Source organism: Frieseomelitta varia, unplaced genomic scaffold (genome assembly GCF_011392965.1).
Source record: "Frieseomelitta varia isolate USP_RPSP 00005682 unplaced genomic scaffold, Fvar_1.2 scaffold_182, whole genome shotgun sequence".
NCBI classification, from domain to species: domain Eukaryota; kingdom Metazoa; phylum Arthropoda; class Insecta; order Hymenoptera; family Apidae; genus Frieseomelitta; species Frieseomelitta varia.
The window spans coordinates 288,350-315,292 of NW_025109550.1; the positions used below are offsets into that span (position 1 = coordinate 288,350).

Sequence of the window (26,943 nt, forward strand, 5' to 3'; positions counted from 1 at the left end):
CACTCGTTACGGTCCGCAATCAGCTAGCCGGCGCATGCGGTTAAGAAATCGCAAGTATCTTAAATCAATATGTTTACCCAACTATATTAACTATCGATATAAAAGAGCAAAAAAATAGCAGAGAAATTAATCGGTGATCCAATGCTCTACTCACTTTTACACTTCCTATTCTCTTCTAAGCGAATTGTCATCTGAAAATTCTCCGTCTTGTTTTTCAGCCTGATCCGTCGAGACACTAGACCAGAGCCAGCGATTAGGTGTTCGACGCTGAGGGGTGCAACGAGGCTGCCCTCGGCGCCGGATCATCGCAGCGAGGCTCGTTTGAGGACCGATCCGAAAGTTCTGGTCTTCGTCGAAACACTTTACTCCATGCTGGGGAAGAACATAGCGGAACTGCTCGTCTCCAATCGAATCAAGTGAGTATCTTGCAACACACTTCATCTCCCCATGAAGCATTTACATTTATAGTGTAACGTTAATAGCAATAAACGCGAAATATTTACACACGCGAGCCAGAATTGATCTAGCCTTCGGTGTCTGAGCGTTAATCCTGAAATTATTCAATTACACGGAATTACGCTGTGATACACTCTCCCCTGCCCGTTTCAAATTAGCTGTCACATTCGATGTGTAAATGTTGTCCGACGATAGTTGTCACACGTTACATTCGAGCGAAATGTAGTAGATGAAATTTGGAAAGCTTCAACGAAGCTTTTTTAACAATAATTCAATGTTAAGTAATGTTTGAACAGTTTTTAGCTTTAATTTGCAGCTCGTCAGGTTCACGTGCGATACAGGAATTCACGTGTGACAGGCGATTTTCACGTCTGATTTTTTCTTTGTTTCACGTGCATTATCTTGCACGAGTTACGTCGTTATGTTTTCCATATAAGTTTTTATTCCCTTCTCTTTTCCTGTGTAAGGTTGGGCACATTTACATTACCAAGCTTTACGATATACTTCCAAGTGACGATTCAAATTAATTTTCTCCAAGTTTTGAGAAACATCGCTTTTTCGCCCGCCCATTTACCAATTTTTTGACAATTGACATTGAAAGTTGAATTGCCCAGATACCTTTAAAAAGGCTTTGCTTGTTTCCATAAACAATTCGGGATACAGTTCGACGATGCATGTTAAATTCTTCCGATGCAGCAAATATAGCACCAGTTTGTCGCCTTTGTAAAGCTGTGCCAAAAATTGCGGAACAATATTACGCACGATCCAACTCTGCACACACATTTGAAATGACAGCTGGTGTACTTTTGAAAATGTTCAATTAGTATCGTTTCGACACCAGTCTACCTTGATAAATAAACGACGATCGAATGATTTCTTTTGGCGACTTACTATCATTACCAAATATTTAGACATCGAGTGAATGAAGCAAATCGAATCAATAATGCACAAACGTGACAACTAATTTGGGACTAGTGTAGAGTATCGTAGTCGCGAACATCCACAGCTTCAGTATTCTTTCACGATTAGGAAGGAAGAATTACAGGAACGAGAGAGCATCGAGCAACTCCATCGAGACCAAACGATATTTTCCTATAGACAGCTTTCCCTAGTTATCACAGGCAAGTTTTTACTAGCGAAGTTCATTGTTATGCCGAGCAAGATACGTTTGTTTTCGTCGCGATTGAAAAAACTTTCTCTCGTTAGCGTTTCGCGCGAATTTTTTCCTTTCTTTCTCTCTTTCTCTTGATAGCAAGAGATATTACACATATTATCTCTCTAATAGCGATTTCCATTTTTTTTTTTCTTAATTTTTTTCTCCGTGATAATTTTAGCCAGGCGTTATGAAAAAGAACTTAACACTATTGAATCTTAGAAAAATGCAAAATACTATGCGCCGTTAGATTCGTCGTTAAAAAAATACTAATTACATCAATTTACGCAGAAACGGTATCTTTGATCATTCCCGAGATATTTGACAAAATATGTATGTTCCGCACCCCTAACTTTGAGGGTAGTTTCATCGTCGACGATTGTCAATTAAAAAAAAAAAAAAAAAACACGGGTCAAATATTTTGTTGGAAAACTACATTTATACCAAATTTCATCAAAATCGGTGATCACACTTCGGTATGTTCTTTCGTTAGTGATCGATATTATTCGGGTGTTGAAAAAATTCGGTGAAAAGTGCGCCGGTATCGATCGCGCGTTCGTAGTACGTCACGATTGGAAGTTTACGAGAGACACGGATGCAATTCGCGACGAGAGAGAGAGAGAAAACTGGGGGAATTTTGCCGTTAACGAGGCCGAGTTTAACTCGTTCGAGTTAATCGCGACAAAATTACGCACGTTAAGTGGCCGCGCGTTTAAAGATCCTTGATCTTAACTCGGCGTAATTCGCTGTTCAAGACGTTCTCCAACCTGTTCGCGTGTTGTCTCGCAATTATTAACCTCGTCGGGCACCGGGATCCACGACTTTAAAACGGCAATGAAATTGCACTTTGATTTTTACGTTTCATTTATCCGTTTTATTATCGAATAACAGCGAAACGACACTTTATTGAAATGCACGTGGTACGCGAGTGCATCTCATTACCACGCATTAAACGACAAGAAGATTAGATCCAATTACATGGCGTAACACGAATTTGTGTTTAATGTGAAATTGAAACGTGCCTCGTTTTACGACTCTCTTTCGTTGAGAGATCAATTTTTTTTTTAAAAAAGCTGCTTCGCTCGAAAATACATAACTTGTAGGTTGAGTATACTTCTGTGTAAAGGCAGCTTGAGAATTCCGAAAAGAAAAAAGAAAATTAATAAAAAGGCGAGAGAAGCGATTTCTACTGAAAGTAAACTAAAAAAAATAAAGGGAACGAACTGCCTATAAAATCGATCTGTCAGCCGCTCGCGGCGGTTTTTGGGGGAAAAATTACAGAGAGAAAAAGGTGCAACAAGGGGTGAATTCAACGCCGCGGAAGCCCCTAATACGAGCCGAGTTAACAGCCACCGCCAGTTCACTCGATTCCTGGATAATCGTGCAATAACGACCGGCTAATGCAATATTATGGCTGACCGAGCCTCGGCGACATCGACAAATTACCATGAACACGACCAGTTTGCTACACGAATGCGGGACTATATGACCACTTTCGTTATTAGAAACGGCCTTCAGACCTAAATAAGTAGAATATTCAAATGGGATATTGAACGTTCTACTCTATAAAATTACAAATGGAAAATGGAACTCAGAAATGGGGGAAATTGAAAGATCGTTTCTTTCTTTTTTGGAAATTGGATGACCAATTCCAAATTCATCTTGGCGCTCCAAATTGAAACGCTCGTTAGCTTCTCTTTAGAAAAAAAAAGAAAAACAAATCTCAAACGCCCCGAGGAATAATAACAAGTGAAATTTTTGCGGTGAAACTCGCGGCATCCCTCAAGAAAATAACGGATGCAAAACACACGAGGAGGACAGATTGGGATAACGATACACTCATCCCTCGCGCGGGATTGGATGAAGCGTCATAGGTGGATAAAGTGACGAGGGCAGAGGATGTGACAGAGAGAGAGAGAGAGAGAGAGAGCGCAGGATGTTGCGCGGTCTCTGTCCGTGTGTATTCACGGTGTAGAACGGTGTGTTGCAGCGGAACGAACCACCGTGATGGTGGTATAACGCGAACGGATGGCGTGACAAAGGGATGGTGTAAGTCGGAGGGACACACACGCTGGATCTCTCGCGTGCTCGAGCGTTGCACACACGCACACACACGCACACTGTCGCGTACCTGTCATCCGATAATCGGAAAGTCAACCGGCGCGGCGCACCTGTACACGTCTGACTAACACGGCCACCGAGAGCCACCCCTCGCGCGGCCGAGATAGAGCGAGAGAAAAGGCCGGGCCCAGCCTCTCGTTTGCTTTATCCACTGCAATTTCATAATCGATAATCGAGGCCGACGCGAGCCATCGTGCCAGCCAAGCGGCCGCTCCATCGCCGGACACAACATTCATCCGCGCCAGGGAAATTTTGATTTCGGAGATTGCGCCCATTGAATCGCTTCTGTGTTTGACCAAGCAATTCCGTTTCCACCGGGTCCAAGATCCAACCGGATTCATCTATTCCACACCGCAGCTCGAACGCTCGTGTTTGTTAAATAAATAACGCTTCGAAAGTTTTTCTACGTCCGCAAGAGGAGATTCTTTTAACCCTCTTGCGCTGGTCGAGAATTTTTTGTTCCCAAATTGCAACGTTTTCTCAGTTTTCAAGTATATCAAGTATATTAAATGTAATCGAGGCAAAACGAATGATAAATTTATTACCTCTCAATAATTTCTATCCAGTGATATATCGACGAGTTCATAAAGAAAGCGACGAATTATTGCGTATTCAGTTCGGTCACTCGTTATGGTCCGCGAACCAGTTGCCAGCGCAAGTTAAAATTTCACACGTGCCTCTTGTACATTTTTTCTGTACATTTGGTATGTTTTTTTTTTTGGAGGGGGGAGGAGGTGGTTCGACTTTTGTCGCAGCGCGTAATTTTTGGCATTTGGACATAAGAAATTTGGAATTTTCGACGAAAATAAAAGCGTCGAGGTGATAAATAGTATTGACACTGTCTATGGTCAGACAAATGTATAATATATTACGTGATCAAATAATTTTTTTTGTACGACCCGCAGCCATATTACGATTACTTTATGCTTACAATCAATTAAAATTCTCGTAATAATGGTGATAACAATTTTTACGTGTGCACGTTCACGTCTATCGAAATATTCATTGTCAAACAAGATATCGTATAAACGTTCTAGTACCTGTGGAGTTTGTATTATTCATCAGTAATGTTTAATCGCCATATAGGTTTCCAAATCAATAATTTCCGTGTAAAATGTAATTTTACATCTACTTGCGCGAATAGTTGACGAGCTTAATTTACTCGCTGGTAATAAATAATTCAGGTAAATTGCAACCATGAATAGAAAATGCCACACGACGTATAACAGGATAATTTGATACTCTACATACATCATTTGCATAATTTCTACCTGTGAATGTTGCGTCTGCTCCAACGAAGGGAAGACGCTTTGAATACCCTTGTATATAAAGCTTTGGCTCATTACAAGCGATCTTTACGTTTCATTTTTTTAATCTCGGCGATCGAAGAATTTTCTCAGAGCTTAAAAAAAGTGGAAAATTCTTTCTCCCCGTAAACCAGTAGCCTAACGCGTATTTACAACTCTGCGCGACAGAGTTTCGTAAAAGCGAAACAAATAAACCGCGAGAGAGGGGGAGAGAAAGAGCGCGGTATGGCTGGCGTGTGTCGAGTAGAATAATTCCGATCGTAGCCAGACAACTCTATCCATCACGCGCCGACGTTCGTCCAACGCTGCCACGTACAACAATTCATCCATTACACCGATTACCCGTACCATTCCGTAAACATTGGTTTCATCAAACGTTGTTATTAATCATTTTACCGGCGCGTGGTCGCGAAGACGCGTCGGAGTAAGCCACCACGGCCAATCGAGGCCAAAGGGGGAGGGGAAAAAAGGAATCGAATCGCGCGTAACACGCAGACGACTATCTGTCTCGGGAATGGCCGCTCTCCTCCGTAAACACGAGCCGTTTTCGATAAAAAAAAAAAACCACCGGGGGCGAGCCCGGCGACGTAAGACAAAAACTGGCCGGCGGATTTATCATTTATGCATTCCTCTTGTTTAAACAGCCGCGTATAATCCGATATATCAAACGTGTCACGGACAGAGGTGGCACGCGCTATTTCATCGAGGTGTGGTATACGCGCGCAGCTATCCCGTTTCTTATCCGAAAACAATGTATCAGGCGATATCGATCGAGTCCCAGGCGTCGTTTTGTCGTTATTTTTTTCCGTCTCTCTTTCTCTCTCTCTCTCTCTCTCTCTCTCTCTCTCTCTCTCTCTCTCTTTTATCCCAGGTTTCTCTGGCCCGGTACTAATGCAGTCTGCACCACGACACTCGTTACTCGTGACATCGACACGAGGCGACGGCGGGCAGAGGGTAAACGTTCCCGCGCGTCGCCAGAAGGGTGGAATCGTCGATCGACCCTCTCTTCCGTATATTTTTTCTCCTTTTCTTCTCTGTGTCTCTGTTCTTTTTTTCTTTCCTTTTTTTTTTTTTTTCTTTTTTGTCACACGCACACGGCCGTTTCATTCCTCTCGTCTCGTTTCCCTGCGCATCAATCTTTTTTTTCCTTCCTTCCACCCCCTGTTTCGCATTGTCCTTGATATATAGATCCCAGGCGTAGCCTGGAGCTCGAAGGAAAAACAGAAACGACGAACGGCTGCGATCCGAGATGGAAACTCGGAGTGGTGTGCAGTGTCCAGGATCGAATGTTACGCACATGACCGGTTGTTGCGAAATGGTGTTGTTCTTGAAGGTTTACTTTGCGTGGAATTATCGGTCGTCGTAGAGTGGAGGTAAAATTAGTAGAGTTTAATAACGCATCGGGAATGGATACTTGTCTTTTCTATACAGTGGGTTGTTCGCTATCCGAATTGTTCGTTAACCGATCATCCACTGTGTTTGTCATTATTTTTAAATATTTAAAAAATCAACGAGAATGGATTTATATATTTTTCGTGCGTAATTTTCAAATAACATTATGATTATATGAACTCTACAAATCTTACACACAGCGTCGTGGTCCGATTTATTCGTTAGCCGGTCATTCATTCTATATATTATATTGTAAGCAAATTTTGAAAGCTTCTGTCGAAAGTATTACAAATTTTGATAATACAAATTACAAATTACGCAAAATAAAGGCAATTACAATCGCAGAAATTATCTGAAAATCGACTCACCGTTCCGTACCAAAATTCCAAGACGAAATTTACTGACCACGGCGTTAGTATCCCTTTACGAATACTAATTAGTTCAAATGTTCGTCTTAGGAGGGTTTGTCTTTTTTTTTTATACTATTATAATATTATTATATTTTTTTATATATAACTATATTATTATTATTTTATATATTATTATTATTATTATTATTTTATATATTATTATTATTATTATTATTTTATATATAATTATATTATTATCTATATTATTATATTTTTTTACAAATAATTTTTGTTATATTTAATACATTAAGCGTGTAACGTTGTTGTCTCGAAAGATTCCTTTTTACGACTGACTCATTCGAACCTTCCAAACGTTGTCAACTGTCTTTTGGCTTAGAGTGTAGTATGCATGCGCGCGCGCGCGCGTGTGTGTTGATTTAAGCGAGGCGAGTGTAGTAGTGAGGCGTGGATGACGGAACATCGGCCACCAAGATTTAATTTTCTCTTCTTAAAAAAATAAGTCCTCAACTTTTTCTACCCCTAAACGCTTCCATCTGTTACGCTAATATAGGGATCACGTAGGATCGCACACGCGTATCGTGGCAACCGTTCGAGACACGTAATTTCAGACGATGAATTTTAGTTTTATCCCGTTGGGAATCAGATAGTCAGAAGTCATTAACGACGCGTGGTAACAGTCGTGTCAAGCCGGGTGCACACGCGACACAGAGCGCGGCGCCATAAATACACGACGTTTCTCGTACGTGTGCTCGTCGTGACGGTTGTTCCTGCGTCCCCGAGACATGACGTACGAGCGACAGCGGCTGGACTTCACGGATTTCCGTTCGAAATAAATATGTATCTGCCGGCGTTGGTTTCCGACGTGACTGCTCTTCCAGGCCTATGGAAATATGCATGCGTTTTTGAATTTTTTCTCTCTTTCTCTCTCTATTTTTTTTCTTTTTTTGTTTTTTTTTTTTTTTGGTGGCTTGTATGATCACGTCCACCACGCGTACGTGGAACTTATAAATTGCACTAGGTGTGGAAATATTACGTGATTTTCGTTTTATTCATCGGGCGCTGGACGCTCGCCAAGTCGCAGTGAGGGACTATTATTCGAGTTGATTTTCTCGAATAATATTCAGAGAGCTGGATCAAGAAATGAATCTCTCGGAGTGAGGATCGATGAAAACTGCTGAGTATTCGATATAAATAATAAAATATTCGAAATTTCGTTCGAGTTTCGGAGAGGTGTACGTGTATTCGTTGTTTTTTTTCTTTTTTTTTTTTTTTTTTTTTTCCATTCATAAAANTTTTTTTTTTTGCCATGCATAAAATTCACAGCGCACGAAAGAGTTATAAATCGCCGGCACGTGTGAAAATATTATAGTGGAATTCTTCTGAAAAAATCGAGAGATATTCGGAACGGAGATCTTTCTCGAAAACGTCTGCCCCAACGAGGGGAGACAGAGTCAAGGAACTCAATGAAAATTAAATCAGGAACGATTCGACTGGAAAATATCGAAGCAAAAGTCATAAACAAAAATTGCACAAGATATCGAGAGAGAGAGAGAGAGAGAGAAATGTGCACGATAGTGGAAATAAAAGCATCGAAGTATCCATCGAACGTATACTCGATACGATTGGCTAGTGTATATACCTATATATATATATATATATAGATCGCATTTTATTTCTTCTTCTTTCCGTTTCATCTCTCCTCCAACTCGATCAAGCGAAACGAATCGTTCGATTTTAAGCACCACGCGCGATTAAATCAGAAGCCAGTAACTGATCCAACGACGGGTTAATCAGGGATCGAAACAAATTACGGGCGAAACGTCGAGCAGCAGATCAAGGCCCGGCCTTGCCAATTAGAGGTCGTATTTTAAACTAATTCCGAGGCCAGCCGGCCGGCTAAATGCCCTTCCCGTGGTTTTCACCTAATTATCTCGAACGAGCCGAGCGATCAGCTCGAAAACCGACGAAAAAACGTCGGTTTTTCACGCTTTTCAACCCTCCTCCCTCGTTACTTCTCACCTCGTTATGCTTCACCGAGTTCCGTAAATTCGAAGAACACCTTTTGAGTGTTTAAAAAACTGTTCTCCAAATTCGGGAGAACGCTCGACCACTGGGTCTGAATATGGAACTTTGCTCGAGAGCAAAGAGCAGTAAATCCAAACGCGAGCAGATTGCATCGTGGAGCCGATGCATGCGACTCGCGTTATCTCGATAGCGATTGTTTATTGATACGTTGCTTTATGCGCTGTTACACAAAAGGATATTCTGTACGATCATGTAGGAGAATGTTAAACCCAGGCGGTTTGTAATAAATAGTTCAGTAATATTTAAGAAATACTGAACAAGTCCGAATACGACGATAACAGATATTTAGCTCTCACTATACCTGCATGCTATCACAACTCGCTACGCTCTCACAACTGAAAACTTTTGTCTGTACACATACACACACAAAACTGTACTATTTTACGTCTAGAGAATTACGGTTAACAAGGAAACATACCAAAGATGTGAATCACCGATTTTGATAAAATTTGGCATAAATGAAGTTTTCGAAAAAAATATTTGTTCCGTATTTTCTCTCATCGGCAAAGAGGCAAGGGGTGAAAATCACCCTCAAAGTTGGGGGTGCGGAACATATTTTGTCAAATATTTCGGAAATTATTGAAGATATTGTTGATTTAATGTATTTTAAACTGATGAAATTAGTATTCTTTAAAAGTGTATGACGTTTTCCAAAAGAATTTTTCGTTTAAACAATATATCTAAAACACACTGTATTTTTCGTAAATTTTTGTTCATGAGAACGATATATTCAAACACAAATTACGGATAAAATCGAATCTTGATTTCTTTTATTGCAAATAGATTCATTACTTCCGAATTACTTTCTCTGTTCATAAATATGTCGTAACTTTATACACGTATATATAATAATATGTTGTATATTTTATTTCTGAAAAGAGCTGATTCTATTGCTTAGTACTTGCTGCTTTTTTTAAAATAGACACACTCGACGTAATCTCTGCGGTAATGCAATCTTATGGATCGGAGCACATCCGTGTCACAAATGTTACGAACCTTTGGCCTTAACAATATGCATCGTCGAGCCACACTCGACGTAGGACCGCAAAAAGGAGTTAATGTGAAAGAGGGCAGCGATTTTCGCGTCACAAGAGGATTATCCATCGAAATAGCGGAAGAAGAAGAAGAAGAAGATTCGTCTTTTCTTGCCAGACGGAGGCTGAAATTGATCGAATCCACTCAACGAGGCCGAGCACCGTAATAATTATCGCCATGCTCAATTACGCCCGATGCCGCGCCATTCGTTCGTAAAATCCTTCGTTCGCTCGTCCTGGCACAATCACCCTCCCCTTCTCTCCCCCCTTCTCGCTCTTCTTCCTCTCGAAGAGGAGAACGTCGCCTCCTTGTATCGCCTAATATCGTTTGCTTCTCGAAGTCTCGAGGCACTGATGCGATTAGTATCCGGTAGCGAGCAGCAGGCGAACGAACGCCTGTCTCGACTCTCGATACCCTCGCGAACGACGTGGACAAATTCGTGCAGCTTTTACGACAACGACGACGACGACGACGTTCAAGTACGTTGAACATTTCACATTTTACGAGAAATGAGGATATAAACGTGGGACGGTGAATTTTTAATCCGATCCGTGGTTAGGCTATGGTGAATGCTGAACTGATGTAACTTTGGCAGTGTTAGTCAGATGATCTGGCAATACTCACTTGCCTTTGAAAGGTAACGTATCATAGAGTAATTGAAAGAAAGGAAAGTTGTGATATTCGTTTGTTCGGTCAGAAAATTATTGCGCCTCGAAATTAGGATAAGAAGAAAATCGATACATTTTGAAATTTTATTACGAAGAATACGACTAGGGTTACTAGGGAAGAAATTTGTGACGTTTATGAACACGATGCAGTATCAGCGCGTGTGACGCAAAGCTGGTTCGAGCATTTTGAATTCTGAAATTTTCATGTCAGAGATGCAGTGATTTTCGTCCAGAAGTTTTACAGCGATGGGATGGATTATGGTTTTTTCTCAAAAGTGACGCCTACACTACTTCGAAAATTTTAAAAGCACCTCCAAAAGATTAACCTCTGGAATGACGTGCCACGCACGTCGAGAATTTTCTGTTCCAAAATTGCAACATTTTCTCAGTTTTAAATATATTTAGGTATAACCCAGGCAAAGCAAATAATAAATTTATTACTTCTCAATAATTTCTATCCAGTGACATCATATGATATCGACGTGTTCAAAAAGAAAGCGACAAATTATCGTACACGAGTCGGTCACTCGTTATGGTCCGCAGTCGGTTGCCAGCGCAACGTGGTTAATGACGAAATTTCGCTCGGAGTTGCAATAATTGTCAAACTCGGCCAAAAAAAAAAAAAAAGAAAAATCTCGATCGTCGAAAATTGGAAAAAAATTTATCCTTCGTTTCGCCAACTACCTAATTGTGCGTCACGCTTCAGTTTTTTTCTTTCCTTCCTCAGCGTGTTCGCGCGATTTCTCCTCGACTGAATATCGGCGACAAAAGGATGCCTGAACTGTCTCGCGAGGCAAGACGGCTTAATTGTCTAAGCGTCTCGCGAAATTTACTCGCGGTTACGCGCACCCCGTCTAGTCGACGATCCCCCGACAAGGGGAAATCGCATAATTAATACGGCCCCGAAACGTCGCCGATCCAACATTGCTCGCTACGCGTTGGAACGCGGCGAGCGTTCTCCAGGAATGCGCGAGACAGATAACTGCAAGAGTTCGCCTACGCGCGCCCATTGTGCGTGGCTGTTCTTGAGGGAACGCTAATGGCATCATCGGTTTAGCCGGTCTGAGTTCCGCTGACTCGAATGGAACGAGCTTCGCGTTCGCGTTTCGTCGGACTTCCACTACGATTTCCAGATACGACGTCAAGACTTTCGTCAGATGTATAATAATTTTGAGAGTAATCTTCCCTCGCTGCTGAAATTTTAATTCATTGTTAGTTACACTGCGGATTGTTCGTCCGTTTGTAAGAAATTTCAAAAAAGGACACGATTACACTTTGTTTGATTCTTGATGGAGAGAACAATTTTCTGCTTAGTTTCGCTTTTCTAAATTTTATTTCACAAAAATGTGAATTCGCATGGAAGTTCGCGGTCCAGTCCTACTCGAAGATCAAAGTTTGTTGCTCTTGTTTGTTTCGCAGGAAAACTTTGAACGAGGAAATTTTGTTGCGTTCAAACTTTTGAGCTAATACGTTCGCTCGTCGCTTTTGTCAATTCATACGTAATTACGTGCATTTACGTGCGCTCGTTAGGTTCGCCTCTTGGTGTTATATTTTTGAGAATATTAAAAGTGTGTGTTACAGAAAATGGACAATAGAGAGTAAGGATAAATGTTGCTTACAATTACAAGTACAAGAAAAACGAACGCTGTGAATATTTCGATTCTAACGTGAAATTGAAAGCATGATATGCAATATTTAAAGTATTAAAAGAATCACTTATTATTACAGAAAATATTATTCTTATGATTCATGATTTAAATTTACTGAAATATTTACTATTAACATTGTACTGTTGATCGTTTCAACGCAAGAAAAATAATTATAATTTTTTTACGTATAATTATATAATTCAAAGAATGTACAAATAGTGCAATTTTTCGATAAAATGTTATTCAATTTGTAAAGAATACACGTTAACTTCATCATCGACTTGTCACTTGTTCAACAATATTTGCCGCATAATTAAAATTAAATTCGAGGCAACCACTCGAAGTGAAATCGCTTAAGATTCATTAAATAACTCGGCACAATTTGAACGACGTTAGAAAATTAGCGTCAAATTCGAACACCGACGGGAGATCGTCCACGCTTTGATGTCGAAACGCAGGGTTCGGTGGCGCACCGGCGAGAAGATAGACGTAAAGAGATTTTTCACGTTCGTGTCTCGCGTTTACGTCGACACGAGGACGAGAGATAGTTACCCAGTCTTTAGAATACTTTATGCCAGCGTAGACTGGTGGCTCACGAGGAAAACAAGCTCGTAATCTAGCGACTATAAGACGAGAGCAACGAGCAACGAGCAACGAAGGGAAGCGGAATCTCGGCGAGTGCCTTGCGCCTCGCGTTGTCCTTTGTTCCGCGATCCTGTCAACCGTTCGTGCCTCCGTTTCGCTCGGCATTTTACGAGCGAAAAATCCTTTAAAACGTCCTCACCCTCCCCGACCGCGTAACAATTATTTTCGAACGCGCCGCTAGCTACTCTCTTCGAAATTCCGCTCTGCTTGCTCCTCTTTCATTATCCCTCCCCTGCATCTGCGTCTTCGTTTGTTATCCGTCCCCTCCCGTGATTTATGAAACAAATCGCTTCGACCGTGTATTTGCTGTTTCTCTTTTTTTTTTTTTTTTCACCCCTCCTTTGTCCCCGTTTCGCCCGAAAAACAGGAGGATGAATCTGTTAGCGCTTCGATATTTATTATCACGCTGTCGCAAAGAGCAAGAAAAAAGAACTTTATGCACGTTTGAAATTCGATTTTGTTGGAAACGTTTTAACGAAGTTCCTGAATTTACAAGAATCTTTTTGTATTTCTTGAATATTTCTCTGAGCGTTCGTGGTTTTTATTATTTTCAAGTATCTTTGAGTATTTACGGCTTAGATTGTTCAACGGAACAGTGCTTTGCGAAATTTTCAACTTTGGTTTTCACGGTGGGCTGGGTGGATGATCCAATGACGTGGAACCTTTGTACTGTAAATCGACGAGTTCCGTATGGCGTCCGCTTTTCAAGTAACTGCTTCATATTTATCGAAGATATTCCTTAATATCGATTCGAAGGCAATATTTTACTCCTTCCGATATCTCCACCCTTTTTCTTTTCTTTTTTTTAGAATATTCTCCCAATTTTTCTCTCATGAAATTCTTCAATCTCTTTGAACGTATCGAACGTATACTTGATCGACAATACTTGTCAGTTGTGAATCTCGTTTTATTTTCGTGTAATTGAAATCCATCGAGTGAAAATGGCAGAAGAAAAAAATAACGAACGGAGCCTCGTAAAACACACGTTACAAAACACGCGTGTAAATTCGAAACTTCAAACACAACCTGCTTTTTATATAAACATCCAGAACCACAAAGTCGCTACAGTATTAATCAAATGAGTTAAAAAATATTTTTGCCATTTTTCAAATGAACTGTTAGGCTGCGATCTATGATTCGTTGGATAAGTTTAAGACCTTCGTGACGAGTGGAACACAATGCAAGAGAAAAGAAAAAAATTCAACCTTGAAATTCAGAAACCGAGTCGGTATTACGGATACCGGTAAAATAATTTTACCTAATTTTAGATTACTATTCGATTATGTTTGATGAAACTGAAATGATGCGAATATCGGTATGATGCTATCAAAGGTCGGTAGATATATTTCGAAATGGTATAATACCGGTATAATACTGTAAAAAAATGAAATGGTATAATGCTGTAATAAAATATTAATATATTAATATATTAGGTATAATACTGTAATAATATATTAATATATTAGAATGGTATAATACCGGTATGATACTGTAAAAAAATGAAATGGTATAATACTGTAATAAAATATTAATATATTAGAAAAGGAAAAGGAGACAATGATTAAATGTTTTCATAAAGCTGCCGATAATAATTTGATGACGCTTATACACCTATCCTTTTTAATTTCTAATACTAACTCATCGTAACACTCTTACTTAATTTTAAAGGATGACCGATTTCTCGATACGGTTTTCCTTTTTCTCGGTGAAAAATGACTAATTATCGTACGTCGATAAATCGAAAGAGGAATTAAAACAACGATTAATCGTAAAATGGAAGAATATTCCACTAAATTACTTACAAAAAATTACTGGAAATATGCCCAAGCGTCTGCAATATATTATTGAAGTTAAAAGCTATCTAACAAAATATTAATTATCGTTTATGTTAACAATTTTCAGGTTCAAGTATTGTAGTTCTTCAAATGTCCGAATATTTTTGCCACGCTACATTTCGACATAGTTCATTGTTTGATATTAAGAAGAGTATGTGCAATAAATAAATAAAATTTACGTTACTATAAACTATAACGAATGTTCTATTATATTATTAAAAAATTAATTCAAATTTACTATTACAAACAATCGAAATCCACAACAATATTTTGAATAGTGTAGCGTGCCGATCTAGTTCTACGTATTTTCTTTTCTTGACGTACGAGCCGATCGGTGGCTCGCTGCCTTCAACGTTGAATGAAGTGCAGCTAGTTCAAAGTAAACTTTGATATTGATTAAAGAGTATGAATTGAATCTCTGGAATGCACTGGGTTTGGGAACGCGAACCGGCAGACACGCGGGAGGTTTTCTTGCTGACTTGAAAGTGTGAATAAGACTGTTCAATTTTGTTTCGGAGTCGGCTCTTACATATCCGAGTCCTCTTTGTTTCCTTTCCGATCCTGTGATCGGAAAGGTGGAGTTTTCCAAACATTTTCAGGGTCAGTTCCAAGAAGTAAATTTGACAATTGCTTCTTGGAACTAACGGTTCTATCTTCCGTGTCCTGCCGGTTTATTAGTGTCCTGTTTATGGTGGGGACCGATGCGATAAAGAAACTCATCGAGCCTTAGAATTAAGAGTCAAATATGACTACAATACGAAAATGTCAGTTTGAAATATGAAATACGATCGCGGGAGGTATTCCCTGCCGTAGAAAAAGTTACAAGACAGGAGTTTATTGTCCCTGGCTCGATGAATTTATTTGTCGCGTCACATTTTGACCCTCATTGTGTTCGGTAAGACCGAACAAATAGCATGATGTGAATATTAATAACAGTCACTGTACGTAGAAAATGAAAAATGTGTTTTCGTCAGTAAAACGGTACCGTACCGGTATATATTTCGGTATTTTTACCGTTGTGGATATCAAATACCGATAAAATATGTATGAAAATACCGGTACGACCGTCTTATACCGGTATTAAAACCGATTTCCCAAATAGCGGTTATATTACGATAATATGGAAGCAAATACCGGTATAATNTTTTTTTCACATGTATTTCCATCAAATCGATGGTGTAGAATTCATCTGTGACAGGGACAAACTTCTCTCCATTCTGTACGGAGGGGAGCGGAAGTGCACGAAGGCGGGGATCTGTGTTCGCCGAAGGCAGGTTGCACGAAGAAATTGCCGGGATACACGGTTCAAAGAAGGAACGAGATTAGAAACTGTTATCCGCCTGCTCGTCGTATAATCTGCACCGCCGGGCATTCGCGGACCACCGTGTCGTCGCCGTGCAAGCAGCCGCTTGGTGAAGCTCTCTTCGTTCGCTGCGGGGCGAAAGATGCCCGCTGCCCCTCCCTCTTCCCACTTCTCGACGTCTAGCCCCGTTGATCGACCTCAAAGCCCATTTGCAACGAAGAGGAATCGAGTGGCAGAGAGCCCGCGAGAATCGAGAGGCGAGCGCGTGTAAAGGGGAATGAAGGCAAGGTGCGAGAAGGTACGAGAAATTCATAAAGCTCGGTGGTGGCCTCCTAAGCCATCATGGGCCTGGAACTGTCACTCGATGATCTTTTTTACGAAACGAGAGAGAGAGAGACAGATTTCATGCACGTGGTAACGTTTAAATCCGTATTCAGACAATGGATTTTCCCTGATTCTCCAATGATATGTCAATGCAGGTTTTTCTACTCGTTTTTCTACTTGCTGTTCGCCTTTGTATTTGTCGTTTTACTGAATATGCTTTATTTGACGATTGACAAAGAAGACAATACTGATAAACTACTGATTGAAAGAACGATCGAAATAACAAGATTATGAAAGACTTTGATCTCGATCTTCTTGACGAGTCTCAATCTCAGATTAAACAAGTATCGCGCAATGTTGTTTCTTTTACATTCACATTCTCATCTTGTGTTTGTCGTTTGTTTCCTGTCATTTTGTCTTATTGTCATCATTCCTCTCTGGGTGTCTTCTCTTTTCTTGATGGACTTCCCCCAGTTAACGAAAGAAATTTTCAACGTGACAGAGATGTCAGTTGAACGTAGATGTACTGAGTGAGTAGAAAAAAATGGTAGAATATGTACTCGCCGAAACATGAAAAAAGTGGTTACGAACCCTGTACAACTTGAACGTACCTATTCTTGACTCTTAGATTTGTATAAAAAAATATAGTCTAATATAAAAAAATATGGTCCAATTAAAAAAAAGAAAATAAAGATAACCTAAAGAAACTTCGAAAGCCCGTAAAAAAATTGATACGCCATACTTTGCTTCCCTTAAAACCATACACAATCTTTTATTAGACGCGTAATTGAAACGTGCAAATCTTGTATAATATACAATAAACGTCGTTCATTGAACAAACGACACCAAGAGACTCGTTCGAAGCCAGAGGGATGGCAAGTGGCCTTTTATTTAAATTTTTCCACTAGCCAATTTTCCCGCGAGGGAGCTCTGGTGAGTTCACAGCGTTTGCGGAGACGCGTGCCAAGAAACGAACGGGCCGTCATTATTTCCACGTGGTGGAAAGTTTTACGACTGTCAAGATCGAATTGCCTCGGTCCAAAGTTTTCGTGGAAAAGCAAGCTTCGTGGGAATACGTAATTTCGCCTTGCGAAACGTCCGGTTTCTAAGCGCCCCAAACATACATACCGTCACTGCACTTTCCCCTTTTTCTTGTTCTTCTTCTTCTTTGTCTTCCCTCTTCTTGGGAAAAGTGAGAGAAAGAAGGTTTCTTGGCTATTAGTGGCCTTCCTTGGTTCCTCAGTTTCAGAATTGAAAGGGAATTTTGCGAGGGAGACCGGATATTTTTATGAAAAAATCTGAAGAAAATAGGTTTCCTTCACCTGACGTTAAATTTATATTTAAATAGGTATTTGGAGAGAGTACCGTTCGATCGAAAATGTATAGATCTCTCCGAGGAAGAAACAAACGCTTGGGATTCGAAGGACCATCCACTGGTTGTGAGAAATGGGAAAATAACTATGGTCGATTTTCACTGTCTTCGCCTAATAAGCCCGATGATTTCCACAGGGTGGGCCGAAAATCACTCCCTACTAAAATAAATCTCTAACTTTCTCATTATATATGTTTAAAAGAAAATAATTTTTAAAACACGATGAAAAAAATCATGTTTGAAGTTAAATTTAATTTAAAATCAGCACAGATTTCGATAAGTATCTCGGAACTTTTCTTCAGATTTTTGACAAATCAGGAGCAAAGGAAGAATTAATCTTTCTGAGAAAAATCAAGAGAGGAAAAATGTTCGTCGAGAAGAAGCACTGGGCGCTTGTTAGGAATTAGTCAATTGTACGAATCGTTTCAAAATACGTTTCGACCAGGAACCAAAGTACGAAAAGGAAAAGATATACAATATTAATATTGTAAATATTGATATAATAATATTTAATTTAATTTATATGTAACAATTGATTCTTATATCATTTTTTATTAATTCTGTTTATAAGTATCGTGTTTCTGACACTTTGCAATATTCTCACGTCTATATGTTCCGGAGTGGATGCCTTATCGTTCAAGTAAATAGTTCTGTGAAACTGTAAATAACCTTCAATTATACCCTTACATCGTAACAACGTGTCGTTATTTGAGCTAAGAAAGCTCAATTCCGCAGCTTCTCTTATTCTTCAAATTCGTGCCAAAACCCAAGAAACCCTCCGCGGGATCCTTTCATCCGAAACTCGTTGCCAGCGAGGTAAACCTACATTTTGGTCCCCGGTTCGATTTATATTCTCGGTCGATTGTTGCCACAGAGAGAGAGAGAAAGAGAGAGAGAGAGAGAGAGAGAGAGAGAGAATTCCTGTTATCTCCGTGCAGCGGGAGTAGAGCTGGCTGGTCTTTAGTCAGAGACAAAGAGCCGCTGATGCTCTCGGGGACTCGGTGAGGAACGTGATGGGCACGCGGCCGGGAGGGTGAGAAAGAAAGGCCGAGAAGGAGAGAATCTGTCCAACTATTGAATGCCAGAAGGTCGATAGAAGCGTCGCTCTCGCGAGCGCGAATTCGTCCCCTGCGCGAAAGTAGCGACGAAATTCTCGATATTCGTGCAAACACGTGCTTCGACCAGCGTATTTCCATCGTCTCCAAACGAGACGGCAGAACAATCATCGAAAAAGCGACGTGAGCTGTGGAAGAGTTTGAACATGGACGCGGGGAGAGGTTCGAGATCCTCGTGGGACGTGGACGTGTCTTAACGACGCCAATTCAGCCTTGCGAACGAAGCTTAAAACTGACACCGTGGGAATGAATTTGAAAGAGAAGCGGCTGGAACGAGCGGATTTTTACGGTGAATTGCTCGCTGCTGCGACTCGGGATTATTTTCTCGATCCCGGCGAGCTTGTGACGGAGTCGTTGTTTCTAGGGCCAATGTCGGATATTAAATTACGCGTAGGCGTAGGCGTAGAGAAAGTTGCCAAAAATGTTTCACAAGCGAGACCGCTTAAATATCTTTTCGAATCGTGATGATACAGAAAATATCTTTTGCCTATCGTGAATAGTGTCGAAAGATTTATAACTGGTAGGAGTTTTTTTCTTTTCTTGAAGGTCACTTTTCGAGAACTCTTTTTTCCTTCATATTACTATTTTTATTATACTATCTTTTTATTTTTTTTTTTAATTGTATCGTGGAACTGGTAAAAACGTTCGGTAAAGAACATGACCTTGAAATGACGTTAATACCGAAGAAATTTAAGTTTCACCTTGCCTAAATTTTACAAGTTATTATCACAGTAAACGTTCAAAAGTATTGTACTTTTACGATGAAACGAGTAACAAGCGATTGATCTTTCAATTATTTCCGAATCGATAGCAGCGATAACTCCAACTATTCGATTTCTCGTATCCTCAAGTGTAAGTTGGACGTTCGTTTGTAAACTGTTTGTTTCAAATTTTATGCAATTGCCAAGTTGTACGAAACAATGAGACAATATATTGTCGAATAAAATTTTCGTCGTTTACGAGAAAATGTCTATTATTTTATACCCAAAATTACTAATATTTGTGGAACAACCCAGTATAATGGAATCCCACGTATCGAGGGCGATTCAATCCACGGCTACTCGTGCATGGAAGCATGTTACCAAGCGGGAACCGTCCAATATACCCGGAAACTTACTTCCCGGGCACGTTAGCACCCGCGATAATCTCGCCGAAACCATGCACCGGTTTTCTGCGAGAGGTCGAAAGAAAAGGAGAGGCCAAAAAAAAAGAAAGAAAGAAAGAAAGAAAGATCGCCAGTTGAAAAATGAAACGAGGCATGAACCCCGGAGCGCGCACAGGTGTTCCCGGCAAACTGGAGCATAAAGTACCTAAATCGTTCCACATTTTCCGCGACATGAGGTATACGTACGTATCAGAGTACGAGAGAGACAGAGAGAGAGAGAGAGGACGAGAGGTGAGACTGTGAAAGCCTTCCGACTACGTGTGTTACGCTCGCGTTCGCGGGAGGACTTGGCCGGCGGCGCGTGGAATTTAACTTCTCTCCCGGGGAAATCCCGTGAGAAAAACGACGCGGGATAAACACGCGCTCCTGCCTCCCCGCCGATCCGAGCAGTGGGCTCGGACCACTTGAAAATTACCCGGGACACGGCCTAACTTCTCTCTCTCTCTCTCTCTTTCTGTTTCTGGGTTTTTGACCGAGTCTAAATCCTCCTCGAAAACCAGGCGCGGCGAGGAAGGAAAAGTTTTTGGCCGGTCCGCGGACACTCCACCAGGGGCTTTTGTGTAATCGTGCTTCTTGGACAAAGTTGCGCGGCTAATTGGAAAGTCAAACAATAACGCCGGCCAGCCGGTCAAAATAATTAGGAAATCGTCCGCCTAAGTGGTTTCATGCCCGAGCGAGTGCACAATGTTGGGGACGGGTTCTCTCGTTCGATTTTGGAGAGATGGTTGTGGGAAGCTGTCGATTTTTCGTTTCGAAGGAGAAAATGGTACTGCAAATATTGGCCCCTGATGGATTAATTTCATTTCTCGCGCACAAGTGCGCTGTTGACGTTCAATTCGCCAAAAAAAAAAGAAAGAAACAAGTTCGATCGACTGATCGTATACCATTTATGTATATAAAAGTAGTCGAAAAGTCATAGACGATGTCGTGTGTTATGGTGCTAAAAAACTGATAATAATATTCGAAGGAGAAAATGGAACAAAAATACACTGCTGTTCAGTTCTTAAAAAACAAGTATACCGCGTATGTATGTATTATAATATCGAAAAGTCACAGACGACGTCATCGTAGTGCTCGAAAACAGAAAATATTCGGAGGAAAAGATAGTAGTATGTATATGGTGCGTGTGAAATAATTGCAAATATTGGCCCCTGATGGGTTAATTTCATTTTTCGCGCACAAGTACGAAAAATGACGTTCGATTCTAGAAAAGAAAAAAAAAATCAAGTGTAATCAATTAATCGTAGACCGTATATGTATATAAAAATAGTCGAGGACGTTGTTTCAGTGCTAAAAAATATTTCATTCGTCCGAAAAATTCACACTCGGTCAGATCGGTCGACTTCACGGTTCTCAAACAGTTGCGCCTGTGTTTTCCGAGAACCGGTTTGTTTCAATCGTATTCGTATCGCCGCGGCACTCTCGCCGTTCCGGAATAAAAGTTCCAGCTTACTGGGAATAGGGAGATTTTCAAAGTTTCTTCCTTGCGTACACGCTCGTTTAGGAAAGAGATACGATCGATACGCGACTGCCATTTCCGTGGCACCTTTGTCCTGGACCTGTCCACTCCGGCGGCAATGCGTGCGTGTTTTCCCATTGTACCGGCGAACAACGTCGTTTTTCACTATATTTTATTACTTCTATTTATTATATCGGAAACAAAAGGGGGAGAGGGGGGGGGGATACACGGCGATTCGTGCCGAAAATTCAGTTTTACGATGGACCGCAGAGCGGCATAAAAAAAGAGAAAGAAGAAAAAAAAAGAATCGGTGACCAGCCGAAAAAGCTTTTCGTCCTGAATTTCCTACCGCTTTTTTTGTCTACGGCCGCGAAGAACGGTCAGAACGCGAAAAGGACCAGAAGATCAAAAAAAGAAAAGAAAAAAAAGAGTGGAAAAAAGAGAAATAATAAAACGGACTGCAACGTTTGAGCTTTAACTCCTGCCCGGTTCCGATGTTCTTTTCTCTCTCTCTCTCTCTCTCTCTCTCTCTCTCTCTCTCTCTCTCTCCATAGCTTTTTAAGTTCGTCGTAGAAAAAATTTTTTTCACCCCGGTTCGATTTAATTTCGCGCCATTTAACGCGACCGCTCGCACGGGGCCATTGTTCGTGATTTAAAGTCCGTGAAACTCGTGCCGTTCGGCCGTTTTTTTTTTTTTTTTTTTTTTTTTTTCTTCAATTAGGTCGTCTAAAAAAATTCGATGATATTTAGCTGCTGCACTTCTCTTTGTTTTTATGTGATACACCTTCGAACGATCTGTGGGATCCGTTGTGCATCCGAACGTTAGAGGATAGATTTTACGTGATTCGTATTCGCGTAACGTTTCGAGCTTGACTGTACCTCAACGAAGATGTCTGTAAATTAACGAGCATTAAAATTTCCAGAGATTAATGCGATTGATCGATTGGTACTCGATCCGTGCCATTTTAACCCAATACTGTTACGTCATCATTTCGTAGATTTTTTTATCTTATTTATTTGTTTTGTAGTGTTTTATTTTATAGCTTTATTTTATAGTTGCATTATATTTTATTAATGAATGAACTACCGACGATTTATGCGAAGCATAAAATTTCCATCAGAGACGTTAGAGTGAGAAAATAGAAAAGTTTTACGATGTTAGGTGTATCCATAAGTAATGTCGTTTTTTGATACCGTGCAAAATTTTATTTCATTTAAGAATTGATACAAATTTTCTATTTCATTTTTGCAAAATGATTTTGAAGTAAAATTAAATTAAAATGTTTATTGAATTTAAAAAAAAATTGACTTATGGATACACCTAATACAATAAATTACACAAGGTTCTATTTATATATTTTGCAAAGAATCATTTAAATCTTCAAAAATTAAAAACTGCTTTATATCTATATTAAAATTTCCAACTGAAATTATAAATTGGTCATTTTTGACCACGTTCAAGTGTTTTAACATACAGTATTCCTGAGATTTAACCTCCCTAACACGTCCCAAAACATATAATGATGAATAAAGAAAAATTGCCAATCACTTACAGTTCTTTATCTCGTAAGATCAACTTGATTGAAATATTCACTTGATTGAAAGACATCAGATACATTGGTAATTGAAAACTAATCACGCAACATTGAATAATCATTCCTCCAAAAGAACACACTAAAATCTCTCCTCATCGTACAAAAACCTCGTAAGTAAGTGAAACGCCACGATTGTTCCACCTCATAGGCCCAGCAGACATTTCAACAACGAAGTTGAAAGTGAAAAGTTATTGAACGCTCTAGTATCGTTGGACGAATGATGAAAACGAAAGCGAGAAACTCGTGAGTCTTAAATCCGAATACTTCTCGCGATTTGGACGAGGATTCGACTTTTACTCCCCGAGGAAAATTAAATTTCAGGCACAGTACTTGCTGGTGTATCAGTTAATCAGCTAGCTAGGATATCGTCCTAGCGAAAGTACTGAGAATAATATTCTCGTAACAGCGTTGATTTTCGCGAATGTCGTCGACGAGAGAGCATTCCTCGTTGGCTGGTAATAAAGGAGAAAGAACGACGATGTAGCCAGAGTGAATAGAGAAGAAGAAGAAGAAGAGGAGGAGGAGAAGGAGAAATAGTAAGTCAAGAGAGGGAAATTCGTTCGCATTTACGTCCCACTTGCGTGGAACTTAATTTCCATCTAACCAGCTTCTACCGAAAAGTAATTTCTTCGTGTCACCTTAGAATTGAAATATCGCCCTTAAATTAGCGTTAACCCGAATTATGCCGGTTGTTGTCTCGCCTCGCGAGCGGATTTCGCGTCCACGCGTTTCTACGAACTTGACTTTCTAATTAAGACGTTTAGCGGAACCGAGAAACCTCGGATTCGCGCGCTGAAATTCGAGAGGAAGACAAAAAAGGAATAACACCGAGTTTCTCCGTCTGACTGTGAAGGAAGTCGTACTACTTCGAGCAGCGAGCGTGGTCTGCGCCATTGTCACGTTTGTTCTTAAAGGGAAGATCTACTTTAAACCGCGTTCATGCTGCTAAAAACATGATTGTCTCAACGTTCGTTTGCTGAAAGGAATGGGAAAAAAAGAAATCACTAACTTCGTGTAAAAAAAAAAAAACACGTGTTTCGATCGTTGAATAAACATTCATGTTTATCGAGTCGTCTTGGTAAATGTGAAACGTCTGTTTAGTTATTCGTATCTGTACGCTGCACGTCCGGCGAGAAACATTTGGAAGTAATGAGTTCTTCTGCAATGCAAAAATCAAGATTTCATCCGTGACTTGTGTTTGAATGTACAATTTTTATAAATATTCAAGAAAATTTATTAACATTTACTTAGAGAGACTTGTAAAAGATACCAAAAATTATATTAAACTTATAAAAAATAGATTTTTTAAATATATAGTAAATATATAAACGAAACACTAATTTCATCAATTTACACAAAAACAGTATCTTCGATAATTTCCGAGATATTTGACAAAGTATGTTCAACATGCCGATAAAAAAAATGCAGGTCAAATTTTTTTTTTTTTTCGAAAACTACAAATTTCACTACGCTTTATGCCAAATTTCATCGAAATCGGTGACTCACACTTTGAAGAACGCTACTTCCCCTTCTGTCTCAGACCTCAAGAATCTGTTCAATGTATTATCCAGGAAATGGGAAGAATCTATCGGCAATAACGAGAAAAGTAAAACGGAATGTCGTTCGTCAAAAGTGTTTCAGCGAAGAGATCGAGTGACAAAGGGGATCCGAATATCTCTCCCGAATTTCTCTCGCTTACGGGACCGCCATTAAATCCAGAAAAGAAAGCGGAAACACCTGGATCCCTCTTCGAAGAGATCCTCGCCCTTCGGGAGTTCAACGTAGACGGTTCGATCCTCTTCTCTTTCATCGAACTTCCATTCAGTCGCAAGCGTATTCAACCCCCCGGCGTGACACACCCTCGAGAAGCAACCCCCTTCGCAGGCTCGAACAAATCAAAAGGATGGAGGTTGAAAGAGATAACAAGGTCTGACCGTTCACCGCCGCGTTTACCAGGTTCAATCGCGTAATTATCCAACGTGTTCGTGGAGAGGCAAAAAGTCGCCGCTCGACTCGCTGCTTTCCTCTTTCACACGCGTTCACAACGGCGGGAAAAATAACGCCAGCGCGGGAAAGCTACACGCTTGTTCGAAATTTTCCTCTCCTAGCTGCAGCTCAGGGTCATCAGGCACGTGAAATGTCGTTTTCATTGAATTGAAAAATTGCCGATAGTTTGTTCGCGTACCAGAGTGGAATTTCTATTTCAAAGAAACAGAAGATGGAAAAATTTTTTTATTGAGAATCTTTTTTAAATTTGTCGGTTGGAAATTTTCGTTTTCTATCTTCGTTTGGAACGTTCCGTGCTTGATCGAAGTAAATATTCAATTTAAAATTCACGTGTGCGTGTCTGAAACCGGTGGAGAAAAATTTGTAAAATTTTTGCCGAGGTCTTAGTTTTTTTCTCTCCCGCATTGCATATTTGTTCGTGCATCTTTCATTTTGATCACTTCGGATCTGCAAAAGATATTTCTTTCCCGCTACCGCGAGAAACAAAGCCTGAACGATTCGACAAAGTTATCCTCGTTTTTCACCGATGGGAATCGCCCGAATTATCGGTAGTGGAATCGCCAATATTTACTTTGAGCGAACGAGAACTATTTGCAACGTTCGGGGAGAAGCACGTTCCCAAAAAATTTACAGATACCTGGTGTAAAAAGTTTCTTTCCCTCCGAAGTCTGCCACTCGGTAACGTAATAAATCGCCGGGAACGAGCATTGATGAATTCTCGTTCGCGAAAATCCTTTCAACTCCAGCGCGATTTTTCTTTTCGCCGACAGCGAAACCTCGACAACTACGCGAACCTGTTTTTTCAACAAAGAAAAGAAAAACATTCTGGTACGTCCCGGTTGGGCGTATTGACGAAGCCGAAAATTTCAATTTGCAATGACTTTGCGCTCGTTGCAAAAGAGAAAGAAAACAGGAAGGAAAGTATAATAGGAAATTTAAGTAATAACCTTTTATCTGTCCAGTATTTTAACACTATACAAGTGACGCATTTTCAATTCCAGTTCCACGTTCTTTCGTTTACACATTAACCTTTTGCGCTGGTAACTGATTGCGCGGACCATAACGAGTGACCGAACCGTATACGACAATTCGTCGCTTTCTTTTTCCTTTGAATTCGTCGGTATATCATTGGATAGAAATTATTAAGTAGCAAATAAATTTATCATTTGTTTTACCTGGGTTACATTTAAATGTATTTAAAACTGAGGAAATGTTGCGATTTGAGACAAAAAAATTCTCGACGTGCGTGACATGTCATTCCAGAAGTGTCATGTATTGTCAGGGAAGCAGGTATTAAAAATTCTGTACAGATTCTAACAAAAGTTTTTTCATAAAAAAAAGAACCAAATGTTTACATTTTCTATTTTAGTTTATATATGAAATAATTTCGCCTTTTATACTATGCATCACCAGAAACTTTAGCTTTCGTAAACGCAACATTTTAGAACAAGTATATTTGGTATTTATTTATGACCATTTCAAATATCTTTTCCGATGCACAAATACACAGTATATTTTACAACTTTACTTTACCTTTTGTAAGGTACCCTGACGTTTAGGGAATCTCATCATGTGAAAGAAAATTATTAAATGCACGTGTATGTTTAAAAATATTATTTTTGTCATTATTTATTTTAATTTCTTTACCACACAAATCTTTAGAACCTTTTCATAGTAATATAATAAATATGCTTTAATTTCTATCCCCGTTCTGTTTCCACAAAAAAAGTACCGGCCACTCGCGCACCGTCTGTACAACGTATTAATAATCTTGGTGACTACAGAAAACAGAAATAGTAATCTAAAATACACAGAACTACAGTTCACCATGATACGAATCGGTTGTACAACGTTTGAACAAGTATTAATAATCTTGGTGACTACAG

The 26,943-nt window shown here is 39.9% G+C and overlaps 1 protein-coding gene across 1 annotated transcript in view; it reads left to right on the forward strand.

Annotated features, from left to right (window-relative positions):
- Window positions 1-213: 213 nt before the first annotated feature.
- The window catches only part of LOC122538902 (bifunctional heparan sulfate N-deacetylase/N-sulfotransferase), a gene marked incomplete at its 5' end in the record, with an annotated part of 73,837 nt that continues 47,107 nt past the window's right edge, over window positions 214-26,943 (forward strand). Inside the window, one exon of the mRNA XM_043673398.1 lies at window positions 214-416. Within this exon, the coding sequence (XP_043529333.1) occupies window positions 214-416 (203 nt within the window). The remainder of the gene's footprint in view (window positions 417-26,943) is intronic.